Genomic DNA, 22986 nt, shown 5'->3' on the forward strand with positions numbered 1-22986 from the left:
TCACGTGATATAATCATCCCTGCAACCAACCATAGATTAACTGCTTCTTGTCGTATGTACTAGTGTGTAGGGGATCATTCTCCGTTTAATGGAGAGTAATATTTAGCAGGACTGCTGGGGCATCCTGCATTTGCTAACTAGCCGTAAGGGCAAACTAAGAGGCAAACAAAACAAGTAGACGGGGAGAGCAGAGCAGAAAGCGAGGCAGACAAATCATGCATGGAGGCCGGCCTTCAAGTAAGCACTATAAACAAAATTGCATAAGCACCAAAAGACAAGCAGAAATTTATCGCGACGATAATTTCTCTGGTCGGCAAATGTAGACTCGAAAACTAGGGGATATCGTAAATTCCGCAATATGCGGCTTCAAGCAACAGGGTCCAAAGTGTTGAGCATGATATTGTATCTCTGGCGTGCATCGGAACGCGAATGGATGAGGTACGCGGCGGTGATTGATATGACGGGACAAAAAGTAGATGAAAACCATTTTTGAAGGGCGGACCGTTAATACTATCGGAGCCCAATAACGCTCTAGGGGTTTGTGAGTAGACGTGGGACAAGTTGAGAAACCACAAAACTCACCATTTCTAGGGTCCAGACCCTGCGAATCCAAATTTTGATCTTGCCTTCAACACCTTCAACATTATCCAACTCGACGCCCTCCCACCAACATCTTCGTGCAGGCTTCCGCCAGAACAGAAGAAGCTTCTGAGCCATCCCAACATTGTTACTGGCTAGGTCACCCCTGATATCAGTTCGAAGTTTTGCCAACGCAAGGCTGCAAATTACTGCTTTGTTAGGCTCTGGGGCTCGGTGGCCCCAATGATCATCACGGTCAAATCCCCTACCGACAGATTAGTCCTTGCCTCATCGAGTAATCAAAAGACCTTACCCGGCGGTGAGCATCTCGATGAGATGCTGCTCTGTAGATCCCGGCTCATCGCTTTTCCTCAGCCCTGAAAATATCCCATCTTGCCGTAGAAGAGCCTTTGCAGCGCTTCGCTTGACCTCCATCATCTCTCCATGGTCAATGTCTGATCGAGGAGGAATGACATAAAAGTCCAGATCTTCACGTAAGACAATTATGCCAGCTCGGTCTTGGAGCATGTCTCTCGTAGAGCCTTGCATAGAATCGGGAGCCACCTCGAGGTCTGGAGAGGCAGATGCCGAAGATGGGATAGACTGGGCGACAGAACGGAAGAAATCTAGCATGTATTGGAGGGAAGCTGGATCGTACTGAACTGTATATCAGTGTTGCTCTGCCGAAGAAATTCAGTGGAAAATCGTTCGCTTACATCGACAGGATATACATCGCTTTCATGAAAACCGTTCATATGCCCATCCGGAAGTAAACCATTAGGGAAGAGCGATAGGAGGACAAACTCCGGTAGGGTTAATAACTCATCACGGGAGAGCGTAAAGCGAGTACCACTGAGAAGTTGTTAGAGGACTGTATCCAATTTGCGCAACTGGAAACATGTCCTTACCGAAGATCGAGGGTAATATGCTCATCGCCGCCGACATCTAAAACAAGTGGCCATTAGCAATAATCAGATAAATTCGATATTATCACACGTAAACACTGAATGCGCATACCACCAAGGGTGTTGATCGGAGGTCCTCCTGTTTGTTGCACTTGAGTAATAATACTCGACGCGCCTCCAGCTGCCGCCATAACGTATGTGAAGGAGTCGATAGGGCTATCTCCTTCAGTATATGGAGGAGGAGGTTCTCCTTCTTCGGGGCTCTGCTCTCCTTTCGAATCTCGAGCTAAAGGTGACTTGTTTTCCGCGACTACCGCCGAGGACGGCTCGGGCTCTAGTAGACCTCCGTCGGAAATCGGAGAAGCAAAAGCTGGGGGAGAAGCGCAACCTGGTTCTAAAGCTGTAGGTTCTGGACGATGGCCGTCACTTAACGAGGGGAAAACGAGCGATGAAAAGGGGGGAGGACACGAAGAGGCGAAGCTAGAGGATGAAGCTTCTGAGTAGGGGGAATGCGGCGGCGGTGCGGTATAGAAGGAGTCGTCGTCTGGGAGGTGAGGCGGCCGCGCCGTGGGAGGCGAGCCGCGAAAATCCGGTGGCCACGACAAGGCGTCGAAATTCTTCGTGATGTTTCTAGGTGACCGAGATGTCGTTGAGTCAAGCGATGGGGTTGACGTTGACTTGCAAGACTGTCCGTCCCGTTGATCTGAGTTGATCCAGACTCTCCTACTTTGTCGATCAAGAGCCCACCAGTTCAGGCTTGCCTGCGCATGGACCTGAGCGAACCTTTCTAAATTGCTAGACGAACAATTCGTGAAGCAGTAAGGGATTGGGAATTATTTGAGATGATACCGTCCAGAGTAACGAAAGCAGTTGCGAGCCAAGGGCAATAAAAGAGGAGAAATAGAGGTTGGCTGGAAGCGCTTAAGGCCGTTGGCGGGCCACGCTCCATCTAGAGGCTGACTCCGTATTCGTGAGGGGAACACACAGCCTACAATCACACTTCGAACCACAACTTCCTTAATGTCCTAGGACACTGCTCACAAATACTGATTTTTATTCTTCAGAATATATCTGTTCCTGAGCTGCACCCTAAAAGTCTACAATGCTTTCTTTTCTCTTTCCCTGAAAGTCTAATGGTCGCCTTGACCCAGCACGTAAAGTTCATCTCATAAGGACTACAAAGAGCTATTAGGCTGCGTTGATTGTGGGCCTTAGAAGATGATTGTTGATTTCCAAGTTACTTGGTGAAAAAGAGTTGAGGTAGCCTAGAATCTTGGGAGCCTTTAATCAGACACTGCGCTCAACAAAGCTCTGGATAATACCCTCGAGTGTCGGCTCGTACTCCTTGAGAATGACTTCGTCACCCTCAAGAATTGTGTTGGCTTGCACAAATATCTTACGGGGGATCTTATTCTTCAGAACGATATCGCGGACTTTGGTGCCCCACCACTCGTCAACAGAGGTGATATCATCGTAAAGTGCTTTTCCAGCCTCGACATCTGCCGTGCTCTTGTAGACGTGCAGCTTTTGGAGGTATTTTTCCACCGCTGGACGTCCATGGCTAAGAATCTTGGAACGATCCAACCTGATCTCGAGGTCGGACAGATCTTCCTTGGTATAAGCGAGCTTGACAAAATCATCACCGGCGTCGAGGAAAGTGCGCAGGATACTGTACCGAGCCTGCATGTGAGCCTGACCCCATTTCTTTGTCTTCGGATCCCAGAACTCCAAGGCAACTAGACCCGCACGAGCCATCTGCAGATATGCAGCAAATAGAACATCACCTGCCTCATTTGAGATATCTTCCTTTCCATCTCCAAAGCCGAAAATCCTGAGAATGTTGAAGTCACAGCTAAGGACCATAGCAACACATTCAGCTCTGCACTCTTCATACGAAGAAGCAATGGCTCCAAATACGGAGCTCCAAGTTTGCCCCGGCTTATACCACGAGGACACAGGTTTGCCGGTCACTGGACTAATCGGAGGATTGGACACGTCAAAGTTGTACTCGCCCGGTGCAGTCTCCTGGAGTAACTTGCCGGTACCATGTCCCAATAACTCATGGATACCAACCTGCACCTCAAATGCAGGATCACGGCAATTGCGGTAGACCTCTTGATCTGCCTCCGGAATGAACGGGATGGGCTCATTCGGTGCTTTGGCGGATAGTACGTTTCCAAGCGAGACGTTCTTGAAGCCTAGGTTTTGGCGAATGTCATCGTAATTGGGCAGATTAATACCAGCAGGTATGCCAGACGACTGAAAACTCAGGACTTCAAGCGAAGTGAAATCAGGACTGAGGAACTTGTCTTTCTCAAAGTCATTACCCCAAGGTAACTTAGGGATCATGCTCTCCGCACTGTCTACGAGCTTTCCGAAAGCTCGAGTGCGCTCGAGATTGACCTACCCCAGGGTTAGTCTGATGATGTAGGTTTAGAGGTCTTATTAAAACCAACCAAAGCAACAAAACCCTCCCATTCACCCCTTACTCCATGAGGATCTCTATATGTCTCGACAAACCCAAGATTTGTCTCCAAGACCGGCTTTTGATCCTTGACCCAGAGGCGCTGACTCTCTTTGATGGCCTCAATGGAACCAGCTCCAAAAGACAGAGCGTAAGCATCTAGCATTTTCTTCTGAGTATCATTTGCCGCGTAAAGCCCCGCCTGCTTAACGCTGTGAGCGATCTTCGCCATCTCTTCCCTATGGTCACCAAACACAAGGCGCACTTTCTTCCCCTTTAACTTCCCATCCAAGTCAAAGGAATCGACATCTCCCAGGTCCCTGTCCCGCGCCGGAGGAGAGGAGACGCCGGAAGCTATTAGCAACTCAAAGTTACCTGAAGCTGTCTTCCGGAGTCTGGTGTTTTCCAGTGGCATGCCCTTTTGCTCAAAGAAATCCCCAATGGCTGTAATCTCATCTTTGGTGATAGACTGCGAGTCGGGGTAATAAGTTGTCATATGCCCAGACTCTGGATAGCCAAGGTGCATAAGAGACTGCTCCTTTGTCTCGTAAATACCTCCACCAGTTGTATTGGCTTTTTGAAACGCAGCTTTGGTCTCAGGCGTCGCCGAAGCTAGAGCCTCAAAAGCATCTAGGGGTAATCGTGGAATGAATTTCGAGTCACCGAACCCCTTGTAGTTACCACAGTTACCAAGGAACTGAGCAGCGTACTCCAAGAAGAATCGGAGATTTTCGTGTCTGACGTTAGTCTTTTGAGCTAGCTCGGGCCATTTCCCATCGCAGGCCCGGTATAGGGCGAGGATTAAGTCATAGATCGGTTCAGACTCAGGGCTTACTTGGCGCAAGGTTATCCTGGTACCCTCGAACGCCGCTCTATGTTTGAGGATCATTCGACGGTTAGAAGTTATTGATTACAGTAATTTGTAGTATTGGGGAACAAACCGGCTGATGTAATGAGCATATTTCCGTAGGTTCTTGTCTTTAAGGTTGTCAAAGTGGTGCTTCACCTCTAAACGGACCACAGTCGGGGGCGAGTCAGCGAGATAGTGTTGTTTAACATTGGCATCCATGACGGCTGTTGTCGAGGAGAGATGTTGGGTAGTAGTCAGAGAGAAAGGGTGTCGGCGGGTGAGGGGCTGGAGGAGCGTGGAGGGGCGGTGGAGGACTGGCAAGCGCCTGCATACCCCTCTTTGTAGAAGGAACATGAATGCCAATGGACCGACCTCTTCAGTACCTGGAAACTATGCCTGACACCAAGCCACGACTACGTCAGAATTCTCGACCTTTGAGTCGCAACGCTAGAGCTTGCTTGGCATAAGTGGAGATTTCCCCATATTTACTGTATGGTTTATGAAGAGGCCACGGCTAACAAGCGCGCAGAAACCCGAGCCTGCTCAAAGACCCAGAAGATTTGCTTAGATAGCATCGAGGCGAAAGCTTGGCCCGGCGATGGCCGTTGTAAAACTGAGTTATCCTCATATGTGAAACCAGCGAAGAAGAAGTCTTGAGTGGAAACTTAAAGTGAGAAAATATATGCTGGCCTAAAAATGCCACTGCCATTCAGATCTTGCGGTTGTGGCTCTGCTTATTCGTCGAAGTGGCTTCACAGGAATGAGTAGGAGGAAGTCATCTATATACTAGGTGTTCCATGAACGATAAAAAAGCTGTTGAAGATGTGCAGAAAAATGATACAGATGCAGAATCCAGCATAGCAGCTGGCCATCATCATGCCGTCATATTAAGCTTTGATATTTGTCAAGCCCCTGTTTCTGGGTTCCTTGCTGCGTTTGCAGTGCGCCGTTGCTCAAGAATGGGGACTGTTGTCTGACACTCCCAGCAGATGAGAGTTGACTGTTCGCAGAAGCAGCACCGTTTTGTGTAGAAGGTGGAGGTGGTATTGAGAACGCAGAGTATTTTGGCGTTGTCTGCTTGTCTGTCCTCGGTAAAGAAGCGCTCGACGAATTCATGCTGATTAATGACGCAATAGAGGGACTTGCCCCAGAGGGCTGAATTTGACCGCTATGTGTGTTTACTGTCGTCCAAGGGTTCACCGATGGCTGGAGAGCTGGAAATGCTGGGGCCCCTGACGAGGACTGCACTCCAGTCGGCTGCAACGATGGAAAAGAACTCAATTTAGTATCAGGAGTCACTGAACGAGCGGTTATACTGGGCTGTCTACCAGCAAAGCCTGAGGTGGTCGAAGACCAGGGTAACGTAGTGGAATTTGACCGCAACACAGGAGATGCTTGTGCAGCCGGTGTATCCGAAACTAAACCACTCCAAAGATCGTTACCTTGGTTATTTGAATCCGCTGTACCGCGTCCAAGAACCAGACGCTCGAAATTATCTCTTGTAGATTCTGTCTCGGATTGCGCAAGTCTGCCCGAGTTTCTTGAAGCGGATGCTGGTCCATTCTGAAACCCACAAGAATCACCTGAAGACAATTCTTGAAGTTTTCTCATTTGCTCGCGCTCAACCTTTGAGGAAATGCTCTTGATTAGAGCCATGAATTGGCCAAACTGGCTCAAGCTTAGAAGCGGCCCAAGACTGAAACTCCAGAGGACGGGGAGAACTTCAAGGGCGAGAAAATCAGAATCCGCAACTTTTTGGACCTGCTGGAACACGCCTAGAGCCGCCATCATAACAGCCGGTTCTTTCGTTTTGATTGCCTTCAAGGACGGAACGAGCTTCTCTTGAATCGTGTACTTGTCTAAAATAGACGATTTCGTATGTTGTGGTTTGTTCATTTCGACAATGCCGGACAAGTCATCACCGGTATCATCTTTATTATTCACGGAACCACCACAAAGCACAGTGAATGCTTGCAGACAGCGTACTTTGACGGCAAGACTGTTCGTGCGGCTGAAAGTAGATGCAATCGGAGGGAAAACCTCGTTCTTTACAGTGCTAAAATCGAGTACGGGGAGGATCACGGGCAGGCACCTGATAGCAGCATCAACTAGGGTATGAGTAGGCGAATCGAGTCCCAAGCGGATCAGAGGTAGAATATCTAGTAAGGATATTAGCAAGTCCCATACGCTTCAGAACAGTTGTCTTACCGTCCTTGAACTCCTTGCCAGGACAATTCTCAGCAATAACAGTCATATTTTCGAGAACTACCATAAGCCCCGCATCTTTCTTCGAATCCCGCTCCTGAGAAGCGCCTTTTCCTGCTGGAAAGATCTCTTTGAGTTGCGGAATCACTTTCTCAGGGAGTGTACGACGCGCATTGGGGATGCGCTTCAAAATTGCAAAGACATTTTGCAGGATGAGTGAGAGGAGTTCACGATCCTTAAGTTCGTCTAATAGGGCTCCTAGAAGCTTTTTCTCCAAGACGGAAACAGGAAACTCTGGTAGCACCCGTTGCAAGCCACGCATAAACTGGGCCTTTTCATTTGGGTTCTTGGCTGGCAGTGATTCCAGAAACCGAATAGTTGATACTAGTATATTGTCAAAATATTGAGACTGCTGAAATTCTCGAGCAGTAAGACGCTGCGCGGGTCGTCGAGTAATTAGCCTTGGCAGAACATGCGCAAGAATGTCTTTCGGGATCGAGCCGGAACAAAGAAAGTTGTTGCTTTGAGAGGGAGTCGTTGACGGCGATGTGAGCAGTCGCTTGTACGCATCCAAACTACCGTGGGACTTTAATGGAGAAGTATGAGGCGAGTTATAGAGGGCTATGATTATAAGTCCAAGGGAGAAAAGGTCGGCGGAGGGGTTAACGTTGGAATCCAAAGCAAAGTCAGGGGAAGTGTAATCCAGATTCAGTTGAACAGATGGTGGAAGGCGTGGATCTTGGTAAAGAACTTCCGACAGAGCTAAAGGAGGTAGAGTTGACTTGGAGTTGGATGTGTCCGCTGGACCGGCGAAGCCCAGGCCCGAAATTTTCCAGTCAGATTTGGCATTGATGAAAATGGCCTCCGGGTTGAGGTTGCCATGAACTAATCCGGCGGACTCGTGAAGGAACTCTATCCCCTTGGCGATCTGAAGCAGTCCCTTTTGTATCTCTAACTCATCAATGTCCACATCCCTCCGCCTCCGTGAGCCGTCATGCTCTTCCACCATGTACCGCGAAGACGCCGAGCCTAGCCTTCCGCTGTTTTCTTGCGAATCCTTCTCCTGTAGAAGCCCGGAGAGAGATGCGGTGATCCTCTCTGTTGCAAACATGAGACCACCATTGCGCGTTTCTTCAACAGGCTCGAGCACTTGTAGAATAGAAGGGTGTCTCAGACGAGCGAGATTACCAGCTTCACGCTTTAGGCGCTCAACAACTTCCTCCTGCAGCTTTTTGGTCGATGCCCCGGACCGACCTCCCAGTCCGCCAGATCGAGGTTCCAGAACCTTTTTGTCGAATATGAAAATAGAAGATGCGGTGCCGGTCGATTTCTTCTTTCCATCGTGAATTTTCCAGGGACCGCAAACTAACGCGGGATGCGGGGAAACCTGGTAGTTGGCTGTGATGTTAGAGCTTAGTGACTTAAGCGCCGACGAGAACATCTTCGTTAGAGCGATCCGAGTATCGGGGTATCTGCCACAAAAATCGCTATCATAGTAATTCTTGAGCGCGCGGTCGATCGCTTTCTGCGTGCCTCAAAGCCCGCAGCCTAACACGGGTCGCGACTCGATATAGCGGGAAGCAACAAAACAGTTGAGTTGAAGTCACCACAGGAACTTAAGTGTTGAGAAAGCGAGGTAGATAGGAGGCGAGAAGACTAAAACGTCTTTTCCTCACAAATACACATGCAATTGAGATTGCGCTTCCTGCAAGGCTCTGAGGGTCGCTCCGTTATCGACTACAGTAGTTTAAGCGGGCACTCTTTGCAACCAAGGCGGTCAGTTGAAAAGAGATTAAGCTGGCTCACCGCCTAATGCCCCGATCTGCCGGAATATCCGTACAAGGCCGATTTCGGAGATCTGGCCGACTGTCAATAGTGGATGTGCGGAGGATACGTTTGGCTGTGGATTCCTTCGCTCCCTCAATTGCAAGCTGCGACTTGTGACTCAAGAGGCGCCTCGATTTGAACCATTGACTCACGTTATATATCAGCATTTCTATTGGTCACAGGTTTGTCTCCCTGGATGTCAAATGTTGACATGGCCATCCGGAGTTGTTACTACGGTCCGGAAAGTCATGCATTTATTCCTTTATAACTACCCGCGGGTCACTCTTCTGTCTTCCCTTAGCCGGCATTGATATGATCCCTTCGCTGTTTGCTAAGAATTGACTAACTGAGACCCTCGGGACCACAGCAGACATGAAATCCCTCCATCATCTAGCTCGTCCGCGAGCGCTACCTAGCTTCGCTGCTCCACGTGCTCAAAGCGCTCGTTCGAACCGACTATGGCAGAGATGCTTCAGTGCTACTCGTGCTGCCTCTGGGGGCGCTCAGCTGGACCCCTCAAAGCTTACCATCACGAAAACGAGCACGCCCAAGGAGTTGTTACCCGCTAAGGACCTTGTTTTTGGGAAGAACTTTACTGGTAGGATACTCTGAGACAACCGGCACCCAAAATCAACACCTCGCTGATGCTGTTGTTTCTTAGACCACATGTTCACCGTCGAATGGACCGCGAAGGACGGCTGGCTCGCTCCACAGATCGTTCCCTACCAAAAGCTCCAACTAGATCCATCAGCTTGCGTATTCCACTATGCCTTTGAATGCTTCGAAGGTATGAAGGCATACAAAGATAGCAAGGGTCAGATTCGTTTGTTCCGGCCCGATAAGAACATGCAGCGCTTGAACAAGTCCTCTGCGCGTATTGCCTTGCCTACTGTTGATGGTGAGGCCCTCACCAAGTTGATTGGCGAGCTGGTCAAGCTCGATAGCCGATTCATCCCTGAGTAACTCAACCATCTTGCAGGCTAATTCAATTGCTAATTCTTATCTAGCGCACGCGGCTACTCACTTTACCTGCGACCTACAATGATTGGCACCCAAAGCACTCTCGGCGTTGGCCCACCAGGCTCTGCTCTTCTCTTTGTCATTGCTAGTCCCGTGGGTCCTTACTACCCTACTGGATTTAAAGCTATATCATTAGAGGCAACGGATTATGCTGTGCGGGCATGGCCAGGAGGTGTGGGAGATAAGAAGCTGGGTGCAAACTATGCCCCTTGCATCGTCCCACAGTTAGAGGCAGCTTCCCGAGGGTTCCAGCAGAATTTATGGCTTTTTGGCGAGGAGGAGTACGTTACGGAGGTTGGCACAATGAACCTTTTCATCGCGCTGAAGAACAAGGAGACCGGCAAGAAGGAGCTTGTGACTGCCAATCTTGATGGAACCATCCTTGAGGGTGTTACAAGAGACTCTGTGCTAGCTCTTGCCAGGGAAAGACTGGTCCCGAAGGGCTGGCAAGTTTCTGAGCGTAAGATCAGGATGGCGGAAGTCGCCGAGGCCGCCGACGAGGGAAGGTTGCTTGAAGTATTTGGAGCCGGCACGGCAGCAATTGTCAGCCCTGTGCGGACGATCAGCTACCGTGGCAGATTGGTAAACTGCGGGCTGAAGGAAACCGAGGAGGCTGGAGAGATTGCTTCCCAGATGAAGAACTGGATTGAGGGAATCCAATACGGTGATGAGGAGCACCCATGGAGGTAAGTAAACGTGTCATACAAACCGAAATCATGCTAACATGCTTCAGCTATGTTCTGTAATTGAAGAATCATAGTACCTAGGTAGATTACTTCCGTAATATCTCGATACGTTGGGTCAATTCTGTTGATGTTTTTGAGAGTCAAGCACGAGTGTTAGATATTCGCCTATTTCAGTCCATTCTTAAACGGTAACAACGCCCGTTCGAATTCTATTCGGTGGAGTGGTCATTAACTTTAGTACTGACAATCCATACGTTTCATCTTCAACTCCAATCGCGTTCCTTCAGTCCGAGTCTCTTTGATGGCCGAGCCCTAGTCCGAGCAAAGAACTACCCAACCTACCTGTACTCAGCCTCGAGAATCTCTAGCGCATTCCATTATACGTCCGCACACATCATATCGAGCAGTATTCGCCTCATCGAAGCCGAGCTCAACCAGGCGCAGAACATGAATCCCTGCCAGACAGTCAACAAGCCAGCCCCTCAGGATAATAAATAAATAGCCAACCCAGTTACCGATACAGCACGCAGGACGCCTAAATCCCGGCCGCTTGCGCTTTCGCCCCAAGAGTATTGTTTGCTGTTTGGGCAGTCTGCCAAACCCACGTACCAAGTTGCAGCGTGCACTAATGGAGGAGACTGGACTCGAGCTGCAAGTTACGTCGTTCCGCATTCTCAGCCTCACCCGACCCGATCTCCTGTCGTCTCCGTAACGCATACATAGAAACTCGCATGCGTAATATTCACATCGCCTATTGCGCACCGGCAGGCGTGACCGATCTGCAAGACGCCTTGTCCTACCCTGGGTCGGTTACAGAGTGGCCGGGGTAGTGTGCGTGCATCTGCCCTCCAGGACACTCTCGTCACGCCCGCTAGCCTTACTCACCCAAGGTCCCTTCTAGGTAGGGATCCGTAGCTTATGCAACGCAATAAACAAACAAAAACATGCGTCTCAGCCGTGTTCCGGGCACCGAACAGTTGACTCGTTCTATGGGTTCCCAAGCCTGCATGCAGTGCCGGTGCCAGTACTTCGTTCTCCGTACAGCCCGTATCCATACGTCATGACATGTAAACTGGGCTAATCCAATTCAGCGGTAACGCTTTTCGTGCATCAGTAATGGCTATGTATTCAGCCTACCGCCGAATGCTGCAGTTGCCCCGGTGCGTATAGGTGCGGCGAATGCATGTTGATACTAACATAGCCCATCAAATTTGGAATCAATGTCTCATGAGGATTTCTGAACCCGAAATTGGACTCAATCCAAAGTGTATACGGATGTGCAATTTAACCATACTCAATGAAATATTTAGAGCGAAGCACAAAGTGGTCGCTTGGTACCGGCAAGGCTGAGACTCAAGCACGCGCGGAGGGATCCCGCGCACTTACGAATCACTGCATGCGTTCGTCCAATACGTGCCCATGTCCAGGCTCGAATCAGTTGCTATTCGAGTACTGGCTGGTACTAAGGAGGGCTGAAGGCGGGCGGAGTCTCGTTTCCCGTCCAGTTCAACTTGAGGCTGCGGCTGAAGTGCTGGGGGTGAACGTGATTGCGAAGCGCAGATGCCGGGTGCTACAGCCCACGGCCTACAGCCTACAGCCTCGATACCATCTGCCCATTCGCAATCATCCAGACTAGCGGGCTTCAAATGCTTATACTATTTCAGGCTAGATATTGCGACACAAATGCAGCTTTTGAAACAGACTAGCCTTCTTTCCAGCATGTGTCGATCATTCGTTGGCATAGAGTATCGCTCATCATATCTGAGGTTTTATACATGACTGATTAGGCAATACGAGGGTGCTAATATTAGACAGGCCACTGGTGGAAGCTAAGTTCTTATTCAGACGGCTAACGATATCGTCGTTCGATGGGTGCAACGCAGCTGGATTACGTTCGACATCACCGGCTACGCTAGCGATCATTTGTTGTCTAGGAAAGAAGGCTAAAGATGATGAATCAACTCTCTGCCACACCAAAGTCGGAACCAAATCAGCAGCAGCCAGGCCAGAGTGGTCAAGCGCGTGTCAATAACCGTCCTTCGATGAGCTGAAGGCTGCAGACTGCAGACTGCAAACTGGGCACAGTCGGATCGACAACCAGATCGACCACCGGCAGACCTTACTTCTGATTGGGCGTGGCATTCACTTCTCTGCGTCTAGATTAAAAGCATCCAAGTGGTGGGACAGATCATGCGACTATTGAACACTCACCCGGGACACAACATCCGAGCCAGGTAGCGAGATGATCAGGATAGGCACCTAGTTTAATGCTCCTTCGAAAATACCTGCAGATTGCGGATCTACTCAGTAAAAATCACTACTCAAGCCAGATTATACCGTTTCCTTGATGAACCGAGAGCTACCTCCACTTGAATTTCCTAGTAGAAAGAGAGTATACATACCGAGAGGGATGCATTGGGTTTCTCTCTCTCAACAGGAACTGGGAATGGACTGAAGGGGTTAGGGATACGCGGGACAGGAAAAAGTTATAAATCTACGTGCGATAGCATTCAGTTTGGCCTTACGGGATACCCGGAGCGGTTCAGTGACCTTCTGATTCCAGACTGCGGGAGATTGAGGGGAAATCCATCATGCCCAAGTAGAGCACGTCCAAGCAATTTGGAGGGCAGCTTGGACTGTGCGATATAGCAATACTATCAGAAAGAATCGGCGTCGGTATTCTTCAATCATAGACACTAAGAATCCATCGCACCTCCGTTGTGTCTGTTAACATACTAAAAAGTGGTCCATTAGTGGGAGTATAAACATTGATAATCCCTAACAACCATCCCGCAAGATTGCTTGATGAATAGGAGCAAGAGTCCGAGACTAGAAAGCTTCATTGTGCATCAAGAGACAAATCCCTGGAGCAAATTTTATTTTAGTTCTTGCAACTTTGAGCTGAAGTTCCTGCTGATGACTCGGGTCGTTATATGGTCCCGGTCCTTATTCGTAACGAGAACCCAGTTAACCGATAGATAATATGTGAGGGAAGAACAGATACTAGAGATATATATTACTTCAATGAGGGGCACTGGAAACCGCAGTTTACCACAAGGACATATGAGGACTTTATTGTCAAAAGTCGTGGGGACCAGGGTTAACACTCTGTCTGGTAAGGTGCCCTCTGCGAAGGTTAGTAGTAAGACAAGATAGAGCACGAGCATTTCTAGACACCTCAATCATAATTTGGACGGTTCTCTCCGCGTAGTTGATGCCTCCATATTTAATGTGTATGGCAATGCAGGCAAGAGTTCAGCTCGAACCATTATATAAAGTATATGACAGGAGAAAGAAGCAGAGCAGCAGAGACGCACGTATACGAGAATGAACTCTGCCTCTAATTGATAGAAACTGGTGAAATCGACACGACGAGCGTGAGAGGATAACACGCAGACGAGTGTTTCAGCATCTAGACCCGATCCTGAACTGATACGAGCCTCCGTTGAATAGGAAGCTGTTTATCTCCTTGTACATGGATTTGCTGACTTGCAGAGACGCGGTAAGACGCTGAGAGAATTAAGGAGACGTTACATCAACAACTCTAGCCTAATCAAGCATAAGTTATCTTATGGAAGTAGAGCAAAGCCGCTTAAGCCTAACACCCGAAGTTATCTCTCTTCAATGGTATGCCGGATGTTGGTTTGGTCCCGTATATATCGTGTCACTGGGCCGAGGACATCAAAGATAGTGGCTTCCCACCTTCAGATGGACAATAATTCTGGAGTCTCGTAGCTAGAGGCTAAACTGAGATTCTCGGGTTTTGTGAAAGGAAAAGGAAAGCAAATGCTTAACTAGAAGGAATGGACCAGAATATAGCGGAGTAGTTTGGAGAAACGCATTCATTCTTGAATAGGACGCGCAAGTTCATGGATGTAGCATAGAAATCTCTATAACAATATCTTCAAGCTTGCCCATCTGCGTTAAAGCAGTTCACGCAGAGAATAAACAAAATATCGAGATTCCCTAGATCAGCCAAAGGCCAGGATTGGTCATCTTGCTAGTTTGACGATGCCGGACGGATCTATATTGGGTTTGATGTGGCTGGATCTGGTCAACAGGAAGGAACAAGCTAAAAAATTTTCATTTGGAAGTGTTGATGCAATGTATTGATGTGGACGTTGATAGTAGCCACGTGAAGCCCGCCAGGGAACGCGTAGGTGGGACTAAACCAACACAATACCTTCTCCTCAGCCCCCAGCAACTCCACTCACCACGGACATAGATGCTTAACCCTCGAATCAACAGTCATCACGTCGGGAGTTGGTGGTAGCCCTCCCGCTCAGACAATTTCCATGGTGGGGGCCATGCAAACCGCATACGACGCTTCGCCATTTGATCCTGTGTCGAATCACAGCAAGGCCGGATGTTGATTGATAATAATCAGCGTGCTTACGGAGGGCATGGATTCTCATGGATTTGCATGGACTCGAGCATGTAAATGCCACTCACAGATTCATTCAGACAAGCACTATTTCGGCCCTTCCCGGCCGGATTAGAATCTGACCGCTCATGCTTCACTGCTTCTAGAATGTTTGCTGAAACTTCGAGTCTGCTGACCGCATGCTATGTGAGCCCTACCAGAGAATCCTGTGGAGCGGCTCTTGTCGAGTATTTTGTCTGGATCCGGCCAGCAACTACCAGGGAGACCTAGCATGAGGATGTTTCAACTTGAATCTGATCGGAGAGCGCTCGCGTTCGGAGTAAAGTCTCCTCGTCTACAGCCAGTCAGGCAGCCGCTTGGGTTACATGCAAACCAACAGCGTATGTCGCTGGGATCTGCACCGGCTATGAAGCTTGCCGTTTGAGTCCAAGTCAGGCGTCCGTTATCTTGCAGGCCTGGAGTCATTGCGTGAAACTGGATTGAAATGATACTATGATTGGCCCAGCTGCGGACCCCTAGACTGGTGTAATTGGGGTCTTTTAGGCGGGCTGGCAGTCTCAAGTACCGTACTAGCTTGACGGAATATGCGGAGCTTGCGAGCCAGCCAATAATGATGCTCTAAGACTACTATTGGATTCTTCAGCCCTACTCGACGGCGTCCGCTAGTGTCCTCATCAACTTATCACGTATTCAAACGTCGCCTCGCGAAGAACGTTCTCCAATTCCTGCAGCCGGTTCAGCGACCCCGAGGTGTGGTCAATAATGTCATCAAACGGTCAGCTGCAGGGTTCTGAGGCTCATATGGAACAGGCGGACTTTCAGCTGAACGCGTGGTTTACAAGGGATGTGTCCGGCGGTATGGCGGAGATAACGTTATGCCGCAGGTCGTAGAACATACTCTCCCTTGAGTAGGTATTGGCGACAACCACACCATCAACCAATAACTTTGTCGAATTGTCATATTAAAATAGCAACAAGCCGGGACCACGAGCCAACTGGCATGCACACAGCTTGAACCACGAGTTTCATGTCATGGCACGGCAGGTCGGCTCAGCAAGGAGCCTGGGGCTGAGGGCATTCTGGCCCCCCGCGAGCCGACGTCAGCCACGGGCAGAATCTCACTTTGGCCTGTCGCGCATGATCCACATGTACAGACCTTGTCTACATTGAGATTTTCACTGCTCGTCGCGAGAGCCATGGCGAAGGAGATCTGAGATAGGTTGAATGTTGCCATTAAATGTATGATACGAACCATTGAGGGAAAGCCGGGTATTTTGGACCCCGAACTCCTCACTACAAAGCACAACACCGGGGACTGGATCTACTCCGCCTGCGATTGCGTATCCACCCTCTTGGAGAGTGAGATCTTTATCCTTAGCCGGGGTGCCAAGATCAAGGGGTGCAACGTGGCCGAAATCGAGACCGTGCGTTTGGATAATTATGGCCTGTTTTCTCGCCGCATCTCAGATGCGCGAGGTCATTCGGGACGCCCCCAACTTTGGGAAACTGAGAAGCGATTGTGGTTGGGCAAGAAGCGAATTCTTCATGTAAGGTGGGTGATACATACCATAACCCATGGCCCATGCTATCCCAATCATAGCAATCGTCGCCCGCAATTTGTCATGAGAAAATCCCCTAGTTGACGGAAACTCGCCGCAATTGAGAGTCACCGGGTTTCAGTTGATGGATTCGAGCTTGCACATCAATAACTCCGGAATCCGGACGGGACGAGGGATATGTCGCTACTATCTCGCGGAGGAGCCAAGCTCCAGGATGTTTTGATCCGAGCACTATGGTTCGTCCGATGTTCAAATCTTTGCAGGGCCGCGCGAACCTGAGAAGACTGTTTCGATGCTATTCTTGAGAGCGGTAGGCGATGCAAGTCTTCTGGACTAGTCCATTTGGGGTCGCATTCGGCGCCGCCAATCTCAAACTCAAGACCCGGAGTATCTCAAAATCAATATTCGATGGCTCGCTGCACCCTGGCAACGTACTCTGGGCCAAGCTGATACGCGGATGTGCAGGAGGAATCTGGAATTTGCAACAGATGCAGCTCGTGATTCGAAGGATCAACAGACAGATAGTGTGATATCTAAAATATCACTGTAAGAAGACTAAATTGTGTGTAACTGGATGGAGGACTCCGTACAGAATCGACGAAGGTTGACAGTCAACCACTTCGTACACCACCCAGTCCACCCAGTGCTCGTTATTCCAGCCACGCACTGACTGAAACGGGACCCGCTCGCTCAGGATTGCTGCAAGTTGGATCGGAGCTGGAGTGACTGTCAGTCCGATCCCACAGCAATCCAGGGTGTGCGCGCTAGCCGCTTTGGTCCATCGGCGCACTCGGATCGCAGCGTACTCGTTCAGCCACGAGCCACTCTGCAAGCAGGAAAAAGAAAAATGGAAAAACCCAAAAAAAAAAAAAAAAAATTGAGGAAAGAAAAAGAAAAAGCAAAAGCAATAGGCTAACAAAGAAGGGACTGAAGACGGTAGTAACAGAGGAGCGCCGATCTAGCCTGATCCCTATCTATTCTTGTTCTGTACTCCAACAGACCAAGATGGGATAAACCATGGCTCATTATCACAGTACCGCGCCCAGTGTGTCCCCCAGTGTCCGCACTGCGGACACACTGCGCAGCCATGGTTCATGGAGAGGATCTGGGATTACGGCGGCCAGTGTGGAACATTCCCTAGAGCACAGCCGGTCTCCCACTCTCCCGACCAGGCCCCCTACTTGAGGGCCCCATACGGAGGTAAAAAGCGCGCTCGGTGATATCGGGCATCCGGGGTTCCGTGCATGGATTACAACAAAACAGCCTCAATGGGAGTGACGCAGCCTTACAACATGTGGCCGTCCTAAAACGGATTAAAATAAATCTGATTTATTCAGCTGCACAGATTGGCCCTCTATCTCAACGCCCGGTTCAGTCGCGCTTTTCCGGGGCTTAGCAACAGCTATTCGCTCCAGAATAAATACTCGCAATGCACCTCTGGGCTGGCTTTCGATTCAAACCTCCACCAAACCTGCGGAGCTGGACTATATTGCCCCTCCCTTCTCGTTTTACTCAGCTGTACTGCCTTTTGACTCCCTTTGAAATCATACTCAGCTCCTACAATACTACTCCCAGCTCATACTCCTCGCTCTTACTTACCACCGTCCGCAATGCATCGCTCCAACGGATATTCATACTCTACAAGCTCAAGAAACCACGGCACAAGTAGTGCATTCAGTCCCAATGCCAACCCGAACGAGGACTGGACCAAGATCTCTGATCTTGCTGAACGGCGCCGTATCCAGAACCGCATTGCCCAGCGCAATTACCGTACGTCTCGCCTATTAACGGCTCTGGATGAGTCTAACTAGGGACAGGCAAGAAGCTGAAGCGCCGTCTGGAGGACCTTGAGAAACGCGCCGCCTCAGCTTCGGAATCTCCAGAGCGGACACTGGAGAAGCCAGAACCGCCAGCCAGAATGACGGCTAAGTCTCGCGCAAAGCATGCCCGCGCAACCAAGTCCAACTCAGACGTGCACGCCCCTGCTTCAACAGACCGAGTCTCATACGACAGCTACTCCGCGCAAGAAGATCGGGGATCGATGTTCTCATATCAGAGCACGCGCCAGCTTTCCACCTCGCCGCCGCCCATCCTTTCGTATCCTCCATACTCCTCTCTTGACCATTACTCCCACTCTTCTTACGGCAGCCACCTACCTTCATACCACTCCTACAGCGACGTCGCCTACCACAACGATTACCCGTCGCCTGTGCCCTCTCTTTTCCCGCTCTCAATGCACGGCACTGGCTCCGCAGCAAAGAAGTACTCCTCCTACGGCGACGACGACATCATCAGCCCGTTCAACATGAGCTACGCCTCGATGGCGGGAATTGACCTCTCTCCGCCGCAGCACCACCACCACGCGGAGAATAGTAACGTTCCTGTACATACCCATACCCTCCCTTCCATCAGGGCGACGTACCCGCAGTTCCAAAGCAGAAGGAGCTAACGCATTCTCTCTTTCTTCTCGCCAGATGCCAGCCTTGTCGCAAGGATACGGCGACGATCACTCTGAGAGCTCGCCCTCGACCCCCGCGGAGTTGTCGCTGCATTGCCCGTTGACCCCGGAGTCGGAGCGTGAGTCGGACCGGGTCTCCTTGCATTCTGCGTACCCTCCTCTATTGTGAACTCTTCCTTTTGATCTTGACGAATTACGACTCTTGTTTGCGGTTTCTGTCGCGGCTATTGCTCCTTCAACACGATGTGCAATAGCACCGGCTGTTATCTTTTTACGTTTACATTTGCGGGCTAGATGCATGGCACTCGGCGTTACTTGGTCTGGTTGGAACCTGGAGACTGGACTAGAGACTGGAGTATTCGGGAAATTGTCCACAACTCCTCTGCTCATTAGTAGACTACAATCCTGCGTTTTATTACTATCACTATTCTTACCCTCAGACTTAGAGTAGACAACAAAATTCCCATCTTATCGCGGTCCGTAACCGACGACATTAACATCAGTGCTGAACGCTACTATACTAGATCCATCTAAATCGTACGAGATGGGGCGAAAACCGATCAACCGACCAATGACAGCCGTTTTGGCCCCCAAATACCGCGCAGCCATGGCACGTCGCCTGGCCTCCTCATTCGGTCCCTCGTATACTGAACGCAACGGTACGGAGTAAAGCAAGCGACTAATCCTCCAGCTGAACCAGAAAGATGTAACCGTCGGGAATAGTCCGCCGTGGAGCGCGAGTGGATCTGACTCGTGAATGACAGGAGGCTGTACAGACTCCAGAATCGGATCCCTAGTTCGATGGATTAAGGGACTCTTTTGTCTTTGTTCCCGGTGACTGTAGTCTGTACGACGGAGCTTAGAGAATCCCCACCGCCCGAATTCACCAGCTGCGGTTCCCTATTCAGATGTGGACAATTTAATATTCCCACTTTCCTTTTTTCTCATTCGCCCGGATACTAGCGGACGGCTGCCTAGGGGTGAGTAGGCATAACTATTCAAAGCACTCGGACATAAGTCTATGGACTGGGGAGTTTAGTTGTTACCTCCATAGCCTATCGACAGAGGCTCCATCTGGTCAGTAACCACGGACAGAGCGTGCCAGAAACAAGGAGGTTGACTCATAGTTAGTAATCCTCGTTTTTGGGATGACACTCACGCAGGCACAGGCACTCCAGCGATCCGGCACCATCCGCATTCCGCATGAAGTACGACTAATCTATAATCATGGAGAAATGATTCTAGAGCGACGAAATTCAGCAGACTAAAGCCGGCGGGCCCAGCAGCTCGTATAATCCTGGCCGCGTGGCATTAACTTGTTTGGGTATTGAGCTCGTAGCTCAGCCTCGTTTCATTGTGACTTGGATCTCGTCGAGGTTCCAGCATTTCGTCGGGCGCCTTTGAAGCTTGACGAATAATTCTAATCCATGTCATGATTAAATGGCTGATTTGCAGATCTCGGTTCGGAGACGGACTCGGATTCGACTGAAGCCGGATGAGACGTGACTGTGATAGTCTATCCTGTTCTGTAAACTGCAGCAGGGGGGTTCGCGAACGCGAACGCACTGCTGCGCCTCGGGCGTACCGTGAGCCCGTGACGCAGCTTGCCTTATACGAATGCATTGCAGTATACGATTACGCCAGTACGGAGTTGTGTAGCCCGTTGTTGGCGCTGCGAGTCACCATACTGGGTACCCGCGCAGTATCCTAGGCGTGTCCTAGACGGATCTTAGGCGTACCTTAGGCGGACCTAGGCTAGCGGGCTGGCGAGGTCGCATAATTGATCCCCTCCCAACAGCCACAGACGTCAAGTCCGAGCTCGACGATCAGTCACTGCAGGTAGAAATTAGGTGCTGAGCTGAGAAGAGTATTCGGTGACAGGTGGATTAGTTCGAGGCTCGGTCGGCCAGCCGGACGAAAAACTAAGGCTTATTCAAGGTCGTGGCGCCAGGCATAAAATTATGTCGCGATTAGAAAGCGCGATCGACGAGTCCAGAATCTAGATTGGCAGATTCCGACTCCGTCTGGGCTCCCTGATCGAAGATCTGCGCGGCGGCCGCTGTCGGAGTTTTGAATTACGTTGACTCGATGAACAATCATTAATTTATGTTCAATAATCAATTATTCTCTTCAGTCATTTGATCGTGGGTCCAGGTTGGTCTCGGTCAAAAACCTGGGCGTGCAACACTGGAGCCCAAACCCGGCGAAACCCGGTGGCTTGTGACTTGCTGGCTCGTATAATCAGAAGAATTCAACCGGCTGGACGAGAAACGAAGATCAAGCAGTTGTCGCTTGGCGAGCATGCCATCAGCTAGCCTGAAGATTACAGTACAGTGCTTACTGTTTTTTTTAGCCCACTTTACCGGATTTATCTTGCGAACGGGCTCCCATTCTCTGCCAAAATCTGGAGATCGCCTGTTCAGGAAGGTACTCAGAGTATAGCCGCGGCAAACAGCTATGTATCTATGCATGTATTGCCCATACTCCTGGTTGGTATTGAACAGGCAGCGCGCAGACGCGCTGCTGCCTGTATATGCACGCACCGACAGGATATTGCCAGAGTACGCGTCCATCGTCCATGGCCGGCCCTTGGGGTGAGGGTGAAGACCAATCGCTTGCGTAATGATACGAGTGCCCAGTAACGAATTGAGCCTCAGCCTCGTGGATCGCCGGACTGGTAATCGCTTTATCTGGCCTGATTAGGTTTGATCTCACGTCGACTGTGCTATGAAACTGCCACGGCCATGCAACCTACTACCACCAGGTCTTGTGTTCGGTCTTTTCAACGGTCTGGCCTGGTACTTCTGCGTGCCCAGCCTGATAGCTGAACCGGCGCGAGGGCGCGACAAACAACCCATGACATTAGCAGAAGGTTGCCTTTGGTGAAACGGGGGAAGAAAGTTGAGCATGATTCACCGGGACTGCTTCTGTTATTCGTGGAGCTTGTTGAGCAACAGAAGTAGGTTCAAGTCTCGTAGAACGTAACTTATTGAAACCCGGTAAGAGGCATCAGTATAGTGCGCATGACGTCCTATCATTTCCATGCGGCAAACCTCATTCTCTATATGAACTTCTGTGTTGACCTACTATTTCTCGCTCGGCTGGTGATGGTTAGGATCAATGGCCCGCCATATGCCAATATGATTGCCCGATACTGTGGCAAGTATGTGGAAGTCACTGCCTTCTTGGAGGCACACGCTCGAAGAACGTACTTGGTGGTCTCGTCCCATAATTTTATACAGTTCTCTACGTCTGCAACTCCGCGCTGATGCTTGGATGTTCCATTCCAAAAACGTGTCGATAGGTCTGGTGTTGCTAAATAACCAACGATAATGAGGTGTATTCATTCTTGAACATACTCAGAGTAGACATAAACGGGCACTGCGGGTTTCCCAGGAGCTGCGCAGCTGTAGGTCTTTACTAATGTTGGACGGCTGTTGACCACAACAGGCACCTGGTAAGCCAGCCCAGCGGCGAACAAAAGAAGCCCGAAGTAGAAACATCTTGGTGCTTCGAAGACGGATTAATATCTTGTTTATACACCAAGATATCGTCCCTAACCTGCTACCTACCAGTTTGCAGCACGGGGTGAGTCCAGTAAATGAGGCATCATCGTTGACTCGCCGAAAACCTGCGCACAAGACAATCTCCACTTGAGAGGCCATTAGGCAGATGTCAGCCTGTAGGCCCGCTGTGTCATGTATGCCGTCTCCGTTGTTGTTCACTTTCAGCCGCTGGAATAGAGCAGAGATGCTCGGCAAGTCCGTTCACATTACAAGGCGGCCGTGCTGAATTTGAAGCCTTGATAGCCATCTCTGTAATGCACATCATGGATGCGACTGCTGCCCGATACTTCAGCTGTCTCCTCATGATTCGTGGTGAGATTCTTAAAGCAGACTGCTCGACTAGTATGGAGCAGAGAACGCACAGTCTGCTCCCAGGAGGACTTCGGTCGTCTAGAGTATGTTGTCGTCTCAAAGAGTGCGGATAGGCCTCCAATTGCTGCTGAAGATCTTAGGCCGTCGTCGAGAACTGTGGCATAGCAGTTA

At 50.0% G+C, this 22986-nt stretch overlaps 5 protein-coding genes across 5 annotated transcripts; 2 read left to right on the forward strand and 3 right to left on the reverse strand.

The window, feature by feature from the left end:
- Positions 1–510: 510 nt before the first annotated feature.
- BDW70DRAFT_148680 (dipeptidyl-peptidase III) lies at positions 511–5017 on the reverse strand (the record flags this gene model as incomplete). The annotated part of the gene is made up of 9 exons (XM_073738904.1): positions 511–531; positions 583–844; positions 893–1236; positions 1296–1431; positions 1488–1524; positions 1597–2170; positions 2778–3887; positions 3941–4820; positions 4890–5017. 9 exons carry the CDS (start codon positions 5015–5017, stop codon positions 511–513), a joined length of 3492 nt encoding a protein of 1163 aa, XP_073597954.1.
- Positions 5018–5593: 576 nt separating this feature from the next.
- BDW70DRAFT_166213 (putative protein kinase Scy1) lies at positions 5594–8658 on the reverse strand. The gene is made up of 2 exons (XM_073741931.1): positions 7007–8658; positions 5594–6957 (listed from the first exon to the last, which is right to left on the reverse strand). Exons 1-2 carry the CDS (start codon positions 8442–8444, stop codon positions 5681–5683), a joined length of 2715 nt encoding a protein of 904 aa, XP_073597955.1. The 5' UTR covers positions 8445–8658; the 3' UTR covers positions 5594–5680.
- A 458-nt stretch (positions 8659–9116) lies between these two features.
- BDW70DRAFT_132054 (branched-chain amino acid aminotransferase, cytosolic) lies at positions 9117–10732 on the forward strand. Its single transcript, XM_073736094.1, has 4 exons — positions 9117–9428; positions 9492–9789; positions 9838–10536; positions 10584–10732. The coding sequence occupies exons 1-4, from the start codon at positions 9203–9205 to the stop codon at positions 10594–10596; spliced, it is 1236 nt and encodes a 411-aa protein (XP_073597956.1). The 5' UTR covers positions 9117–9202; the 3' UTR covers positions 10597–10732.
- Positions 10733–10767: 35 nt separating this feature from the next.
- BDW70DRAFT_15468 (uncharacterized protein) lies at positions 10768–11335 on the reverse strand. The gene has a single exon (XM_073739902.1). It carries the CDS (start codon positions 11251–11253, stop codon positions 10885–10887), a length of 369 nt encoding a protein of 122 aa, XP_073597957.1. The 5' UTR covers positions 11254–11335; the 3' UTR covers positions 10768–10884.
- Positions 11336–17702: 6367 nt separating this feature from the next.
- Positions 17703–19521, forward strand: BDW70DRAFT_132060 (bZIP transcription factor). The gene is made up of 2 exons (XM_073736095.1): positions 17703–18249; positions 18297–19521. The coding sequence occupies exons 1-2, from the start codon at positions 18090–18092 to the stop codon at positions 18926–18928; spliced, it is 792 nt and encodes a 263-aa protein (XP_073597958.1). The 5' UTR covers positions 17703–18089; the 3' UTR covers positions 18929–19521.
- Positions 19522–22986: the final 3465 nt, after the last annotated feature.

This window comes from Aspergillus foveolatus (assembly GCF_047715535.1).
Source record: "Aspergillus foveolatus strain CBS 279.81 unplaced genomic scaffold BDW70scaffold_12, whole genome shotgun sequence".
NCBI lineage: Eukaryota > Fungi > Ascomycota > Eurotiomycetes > Eurotiales > Aspergillaceae > Aspergillus > Aspergillus foveolatus.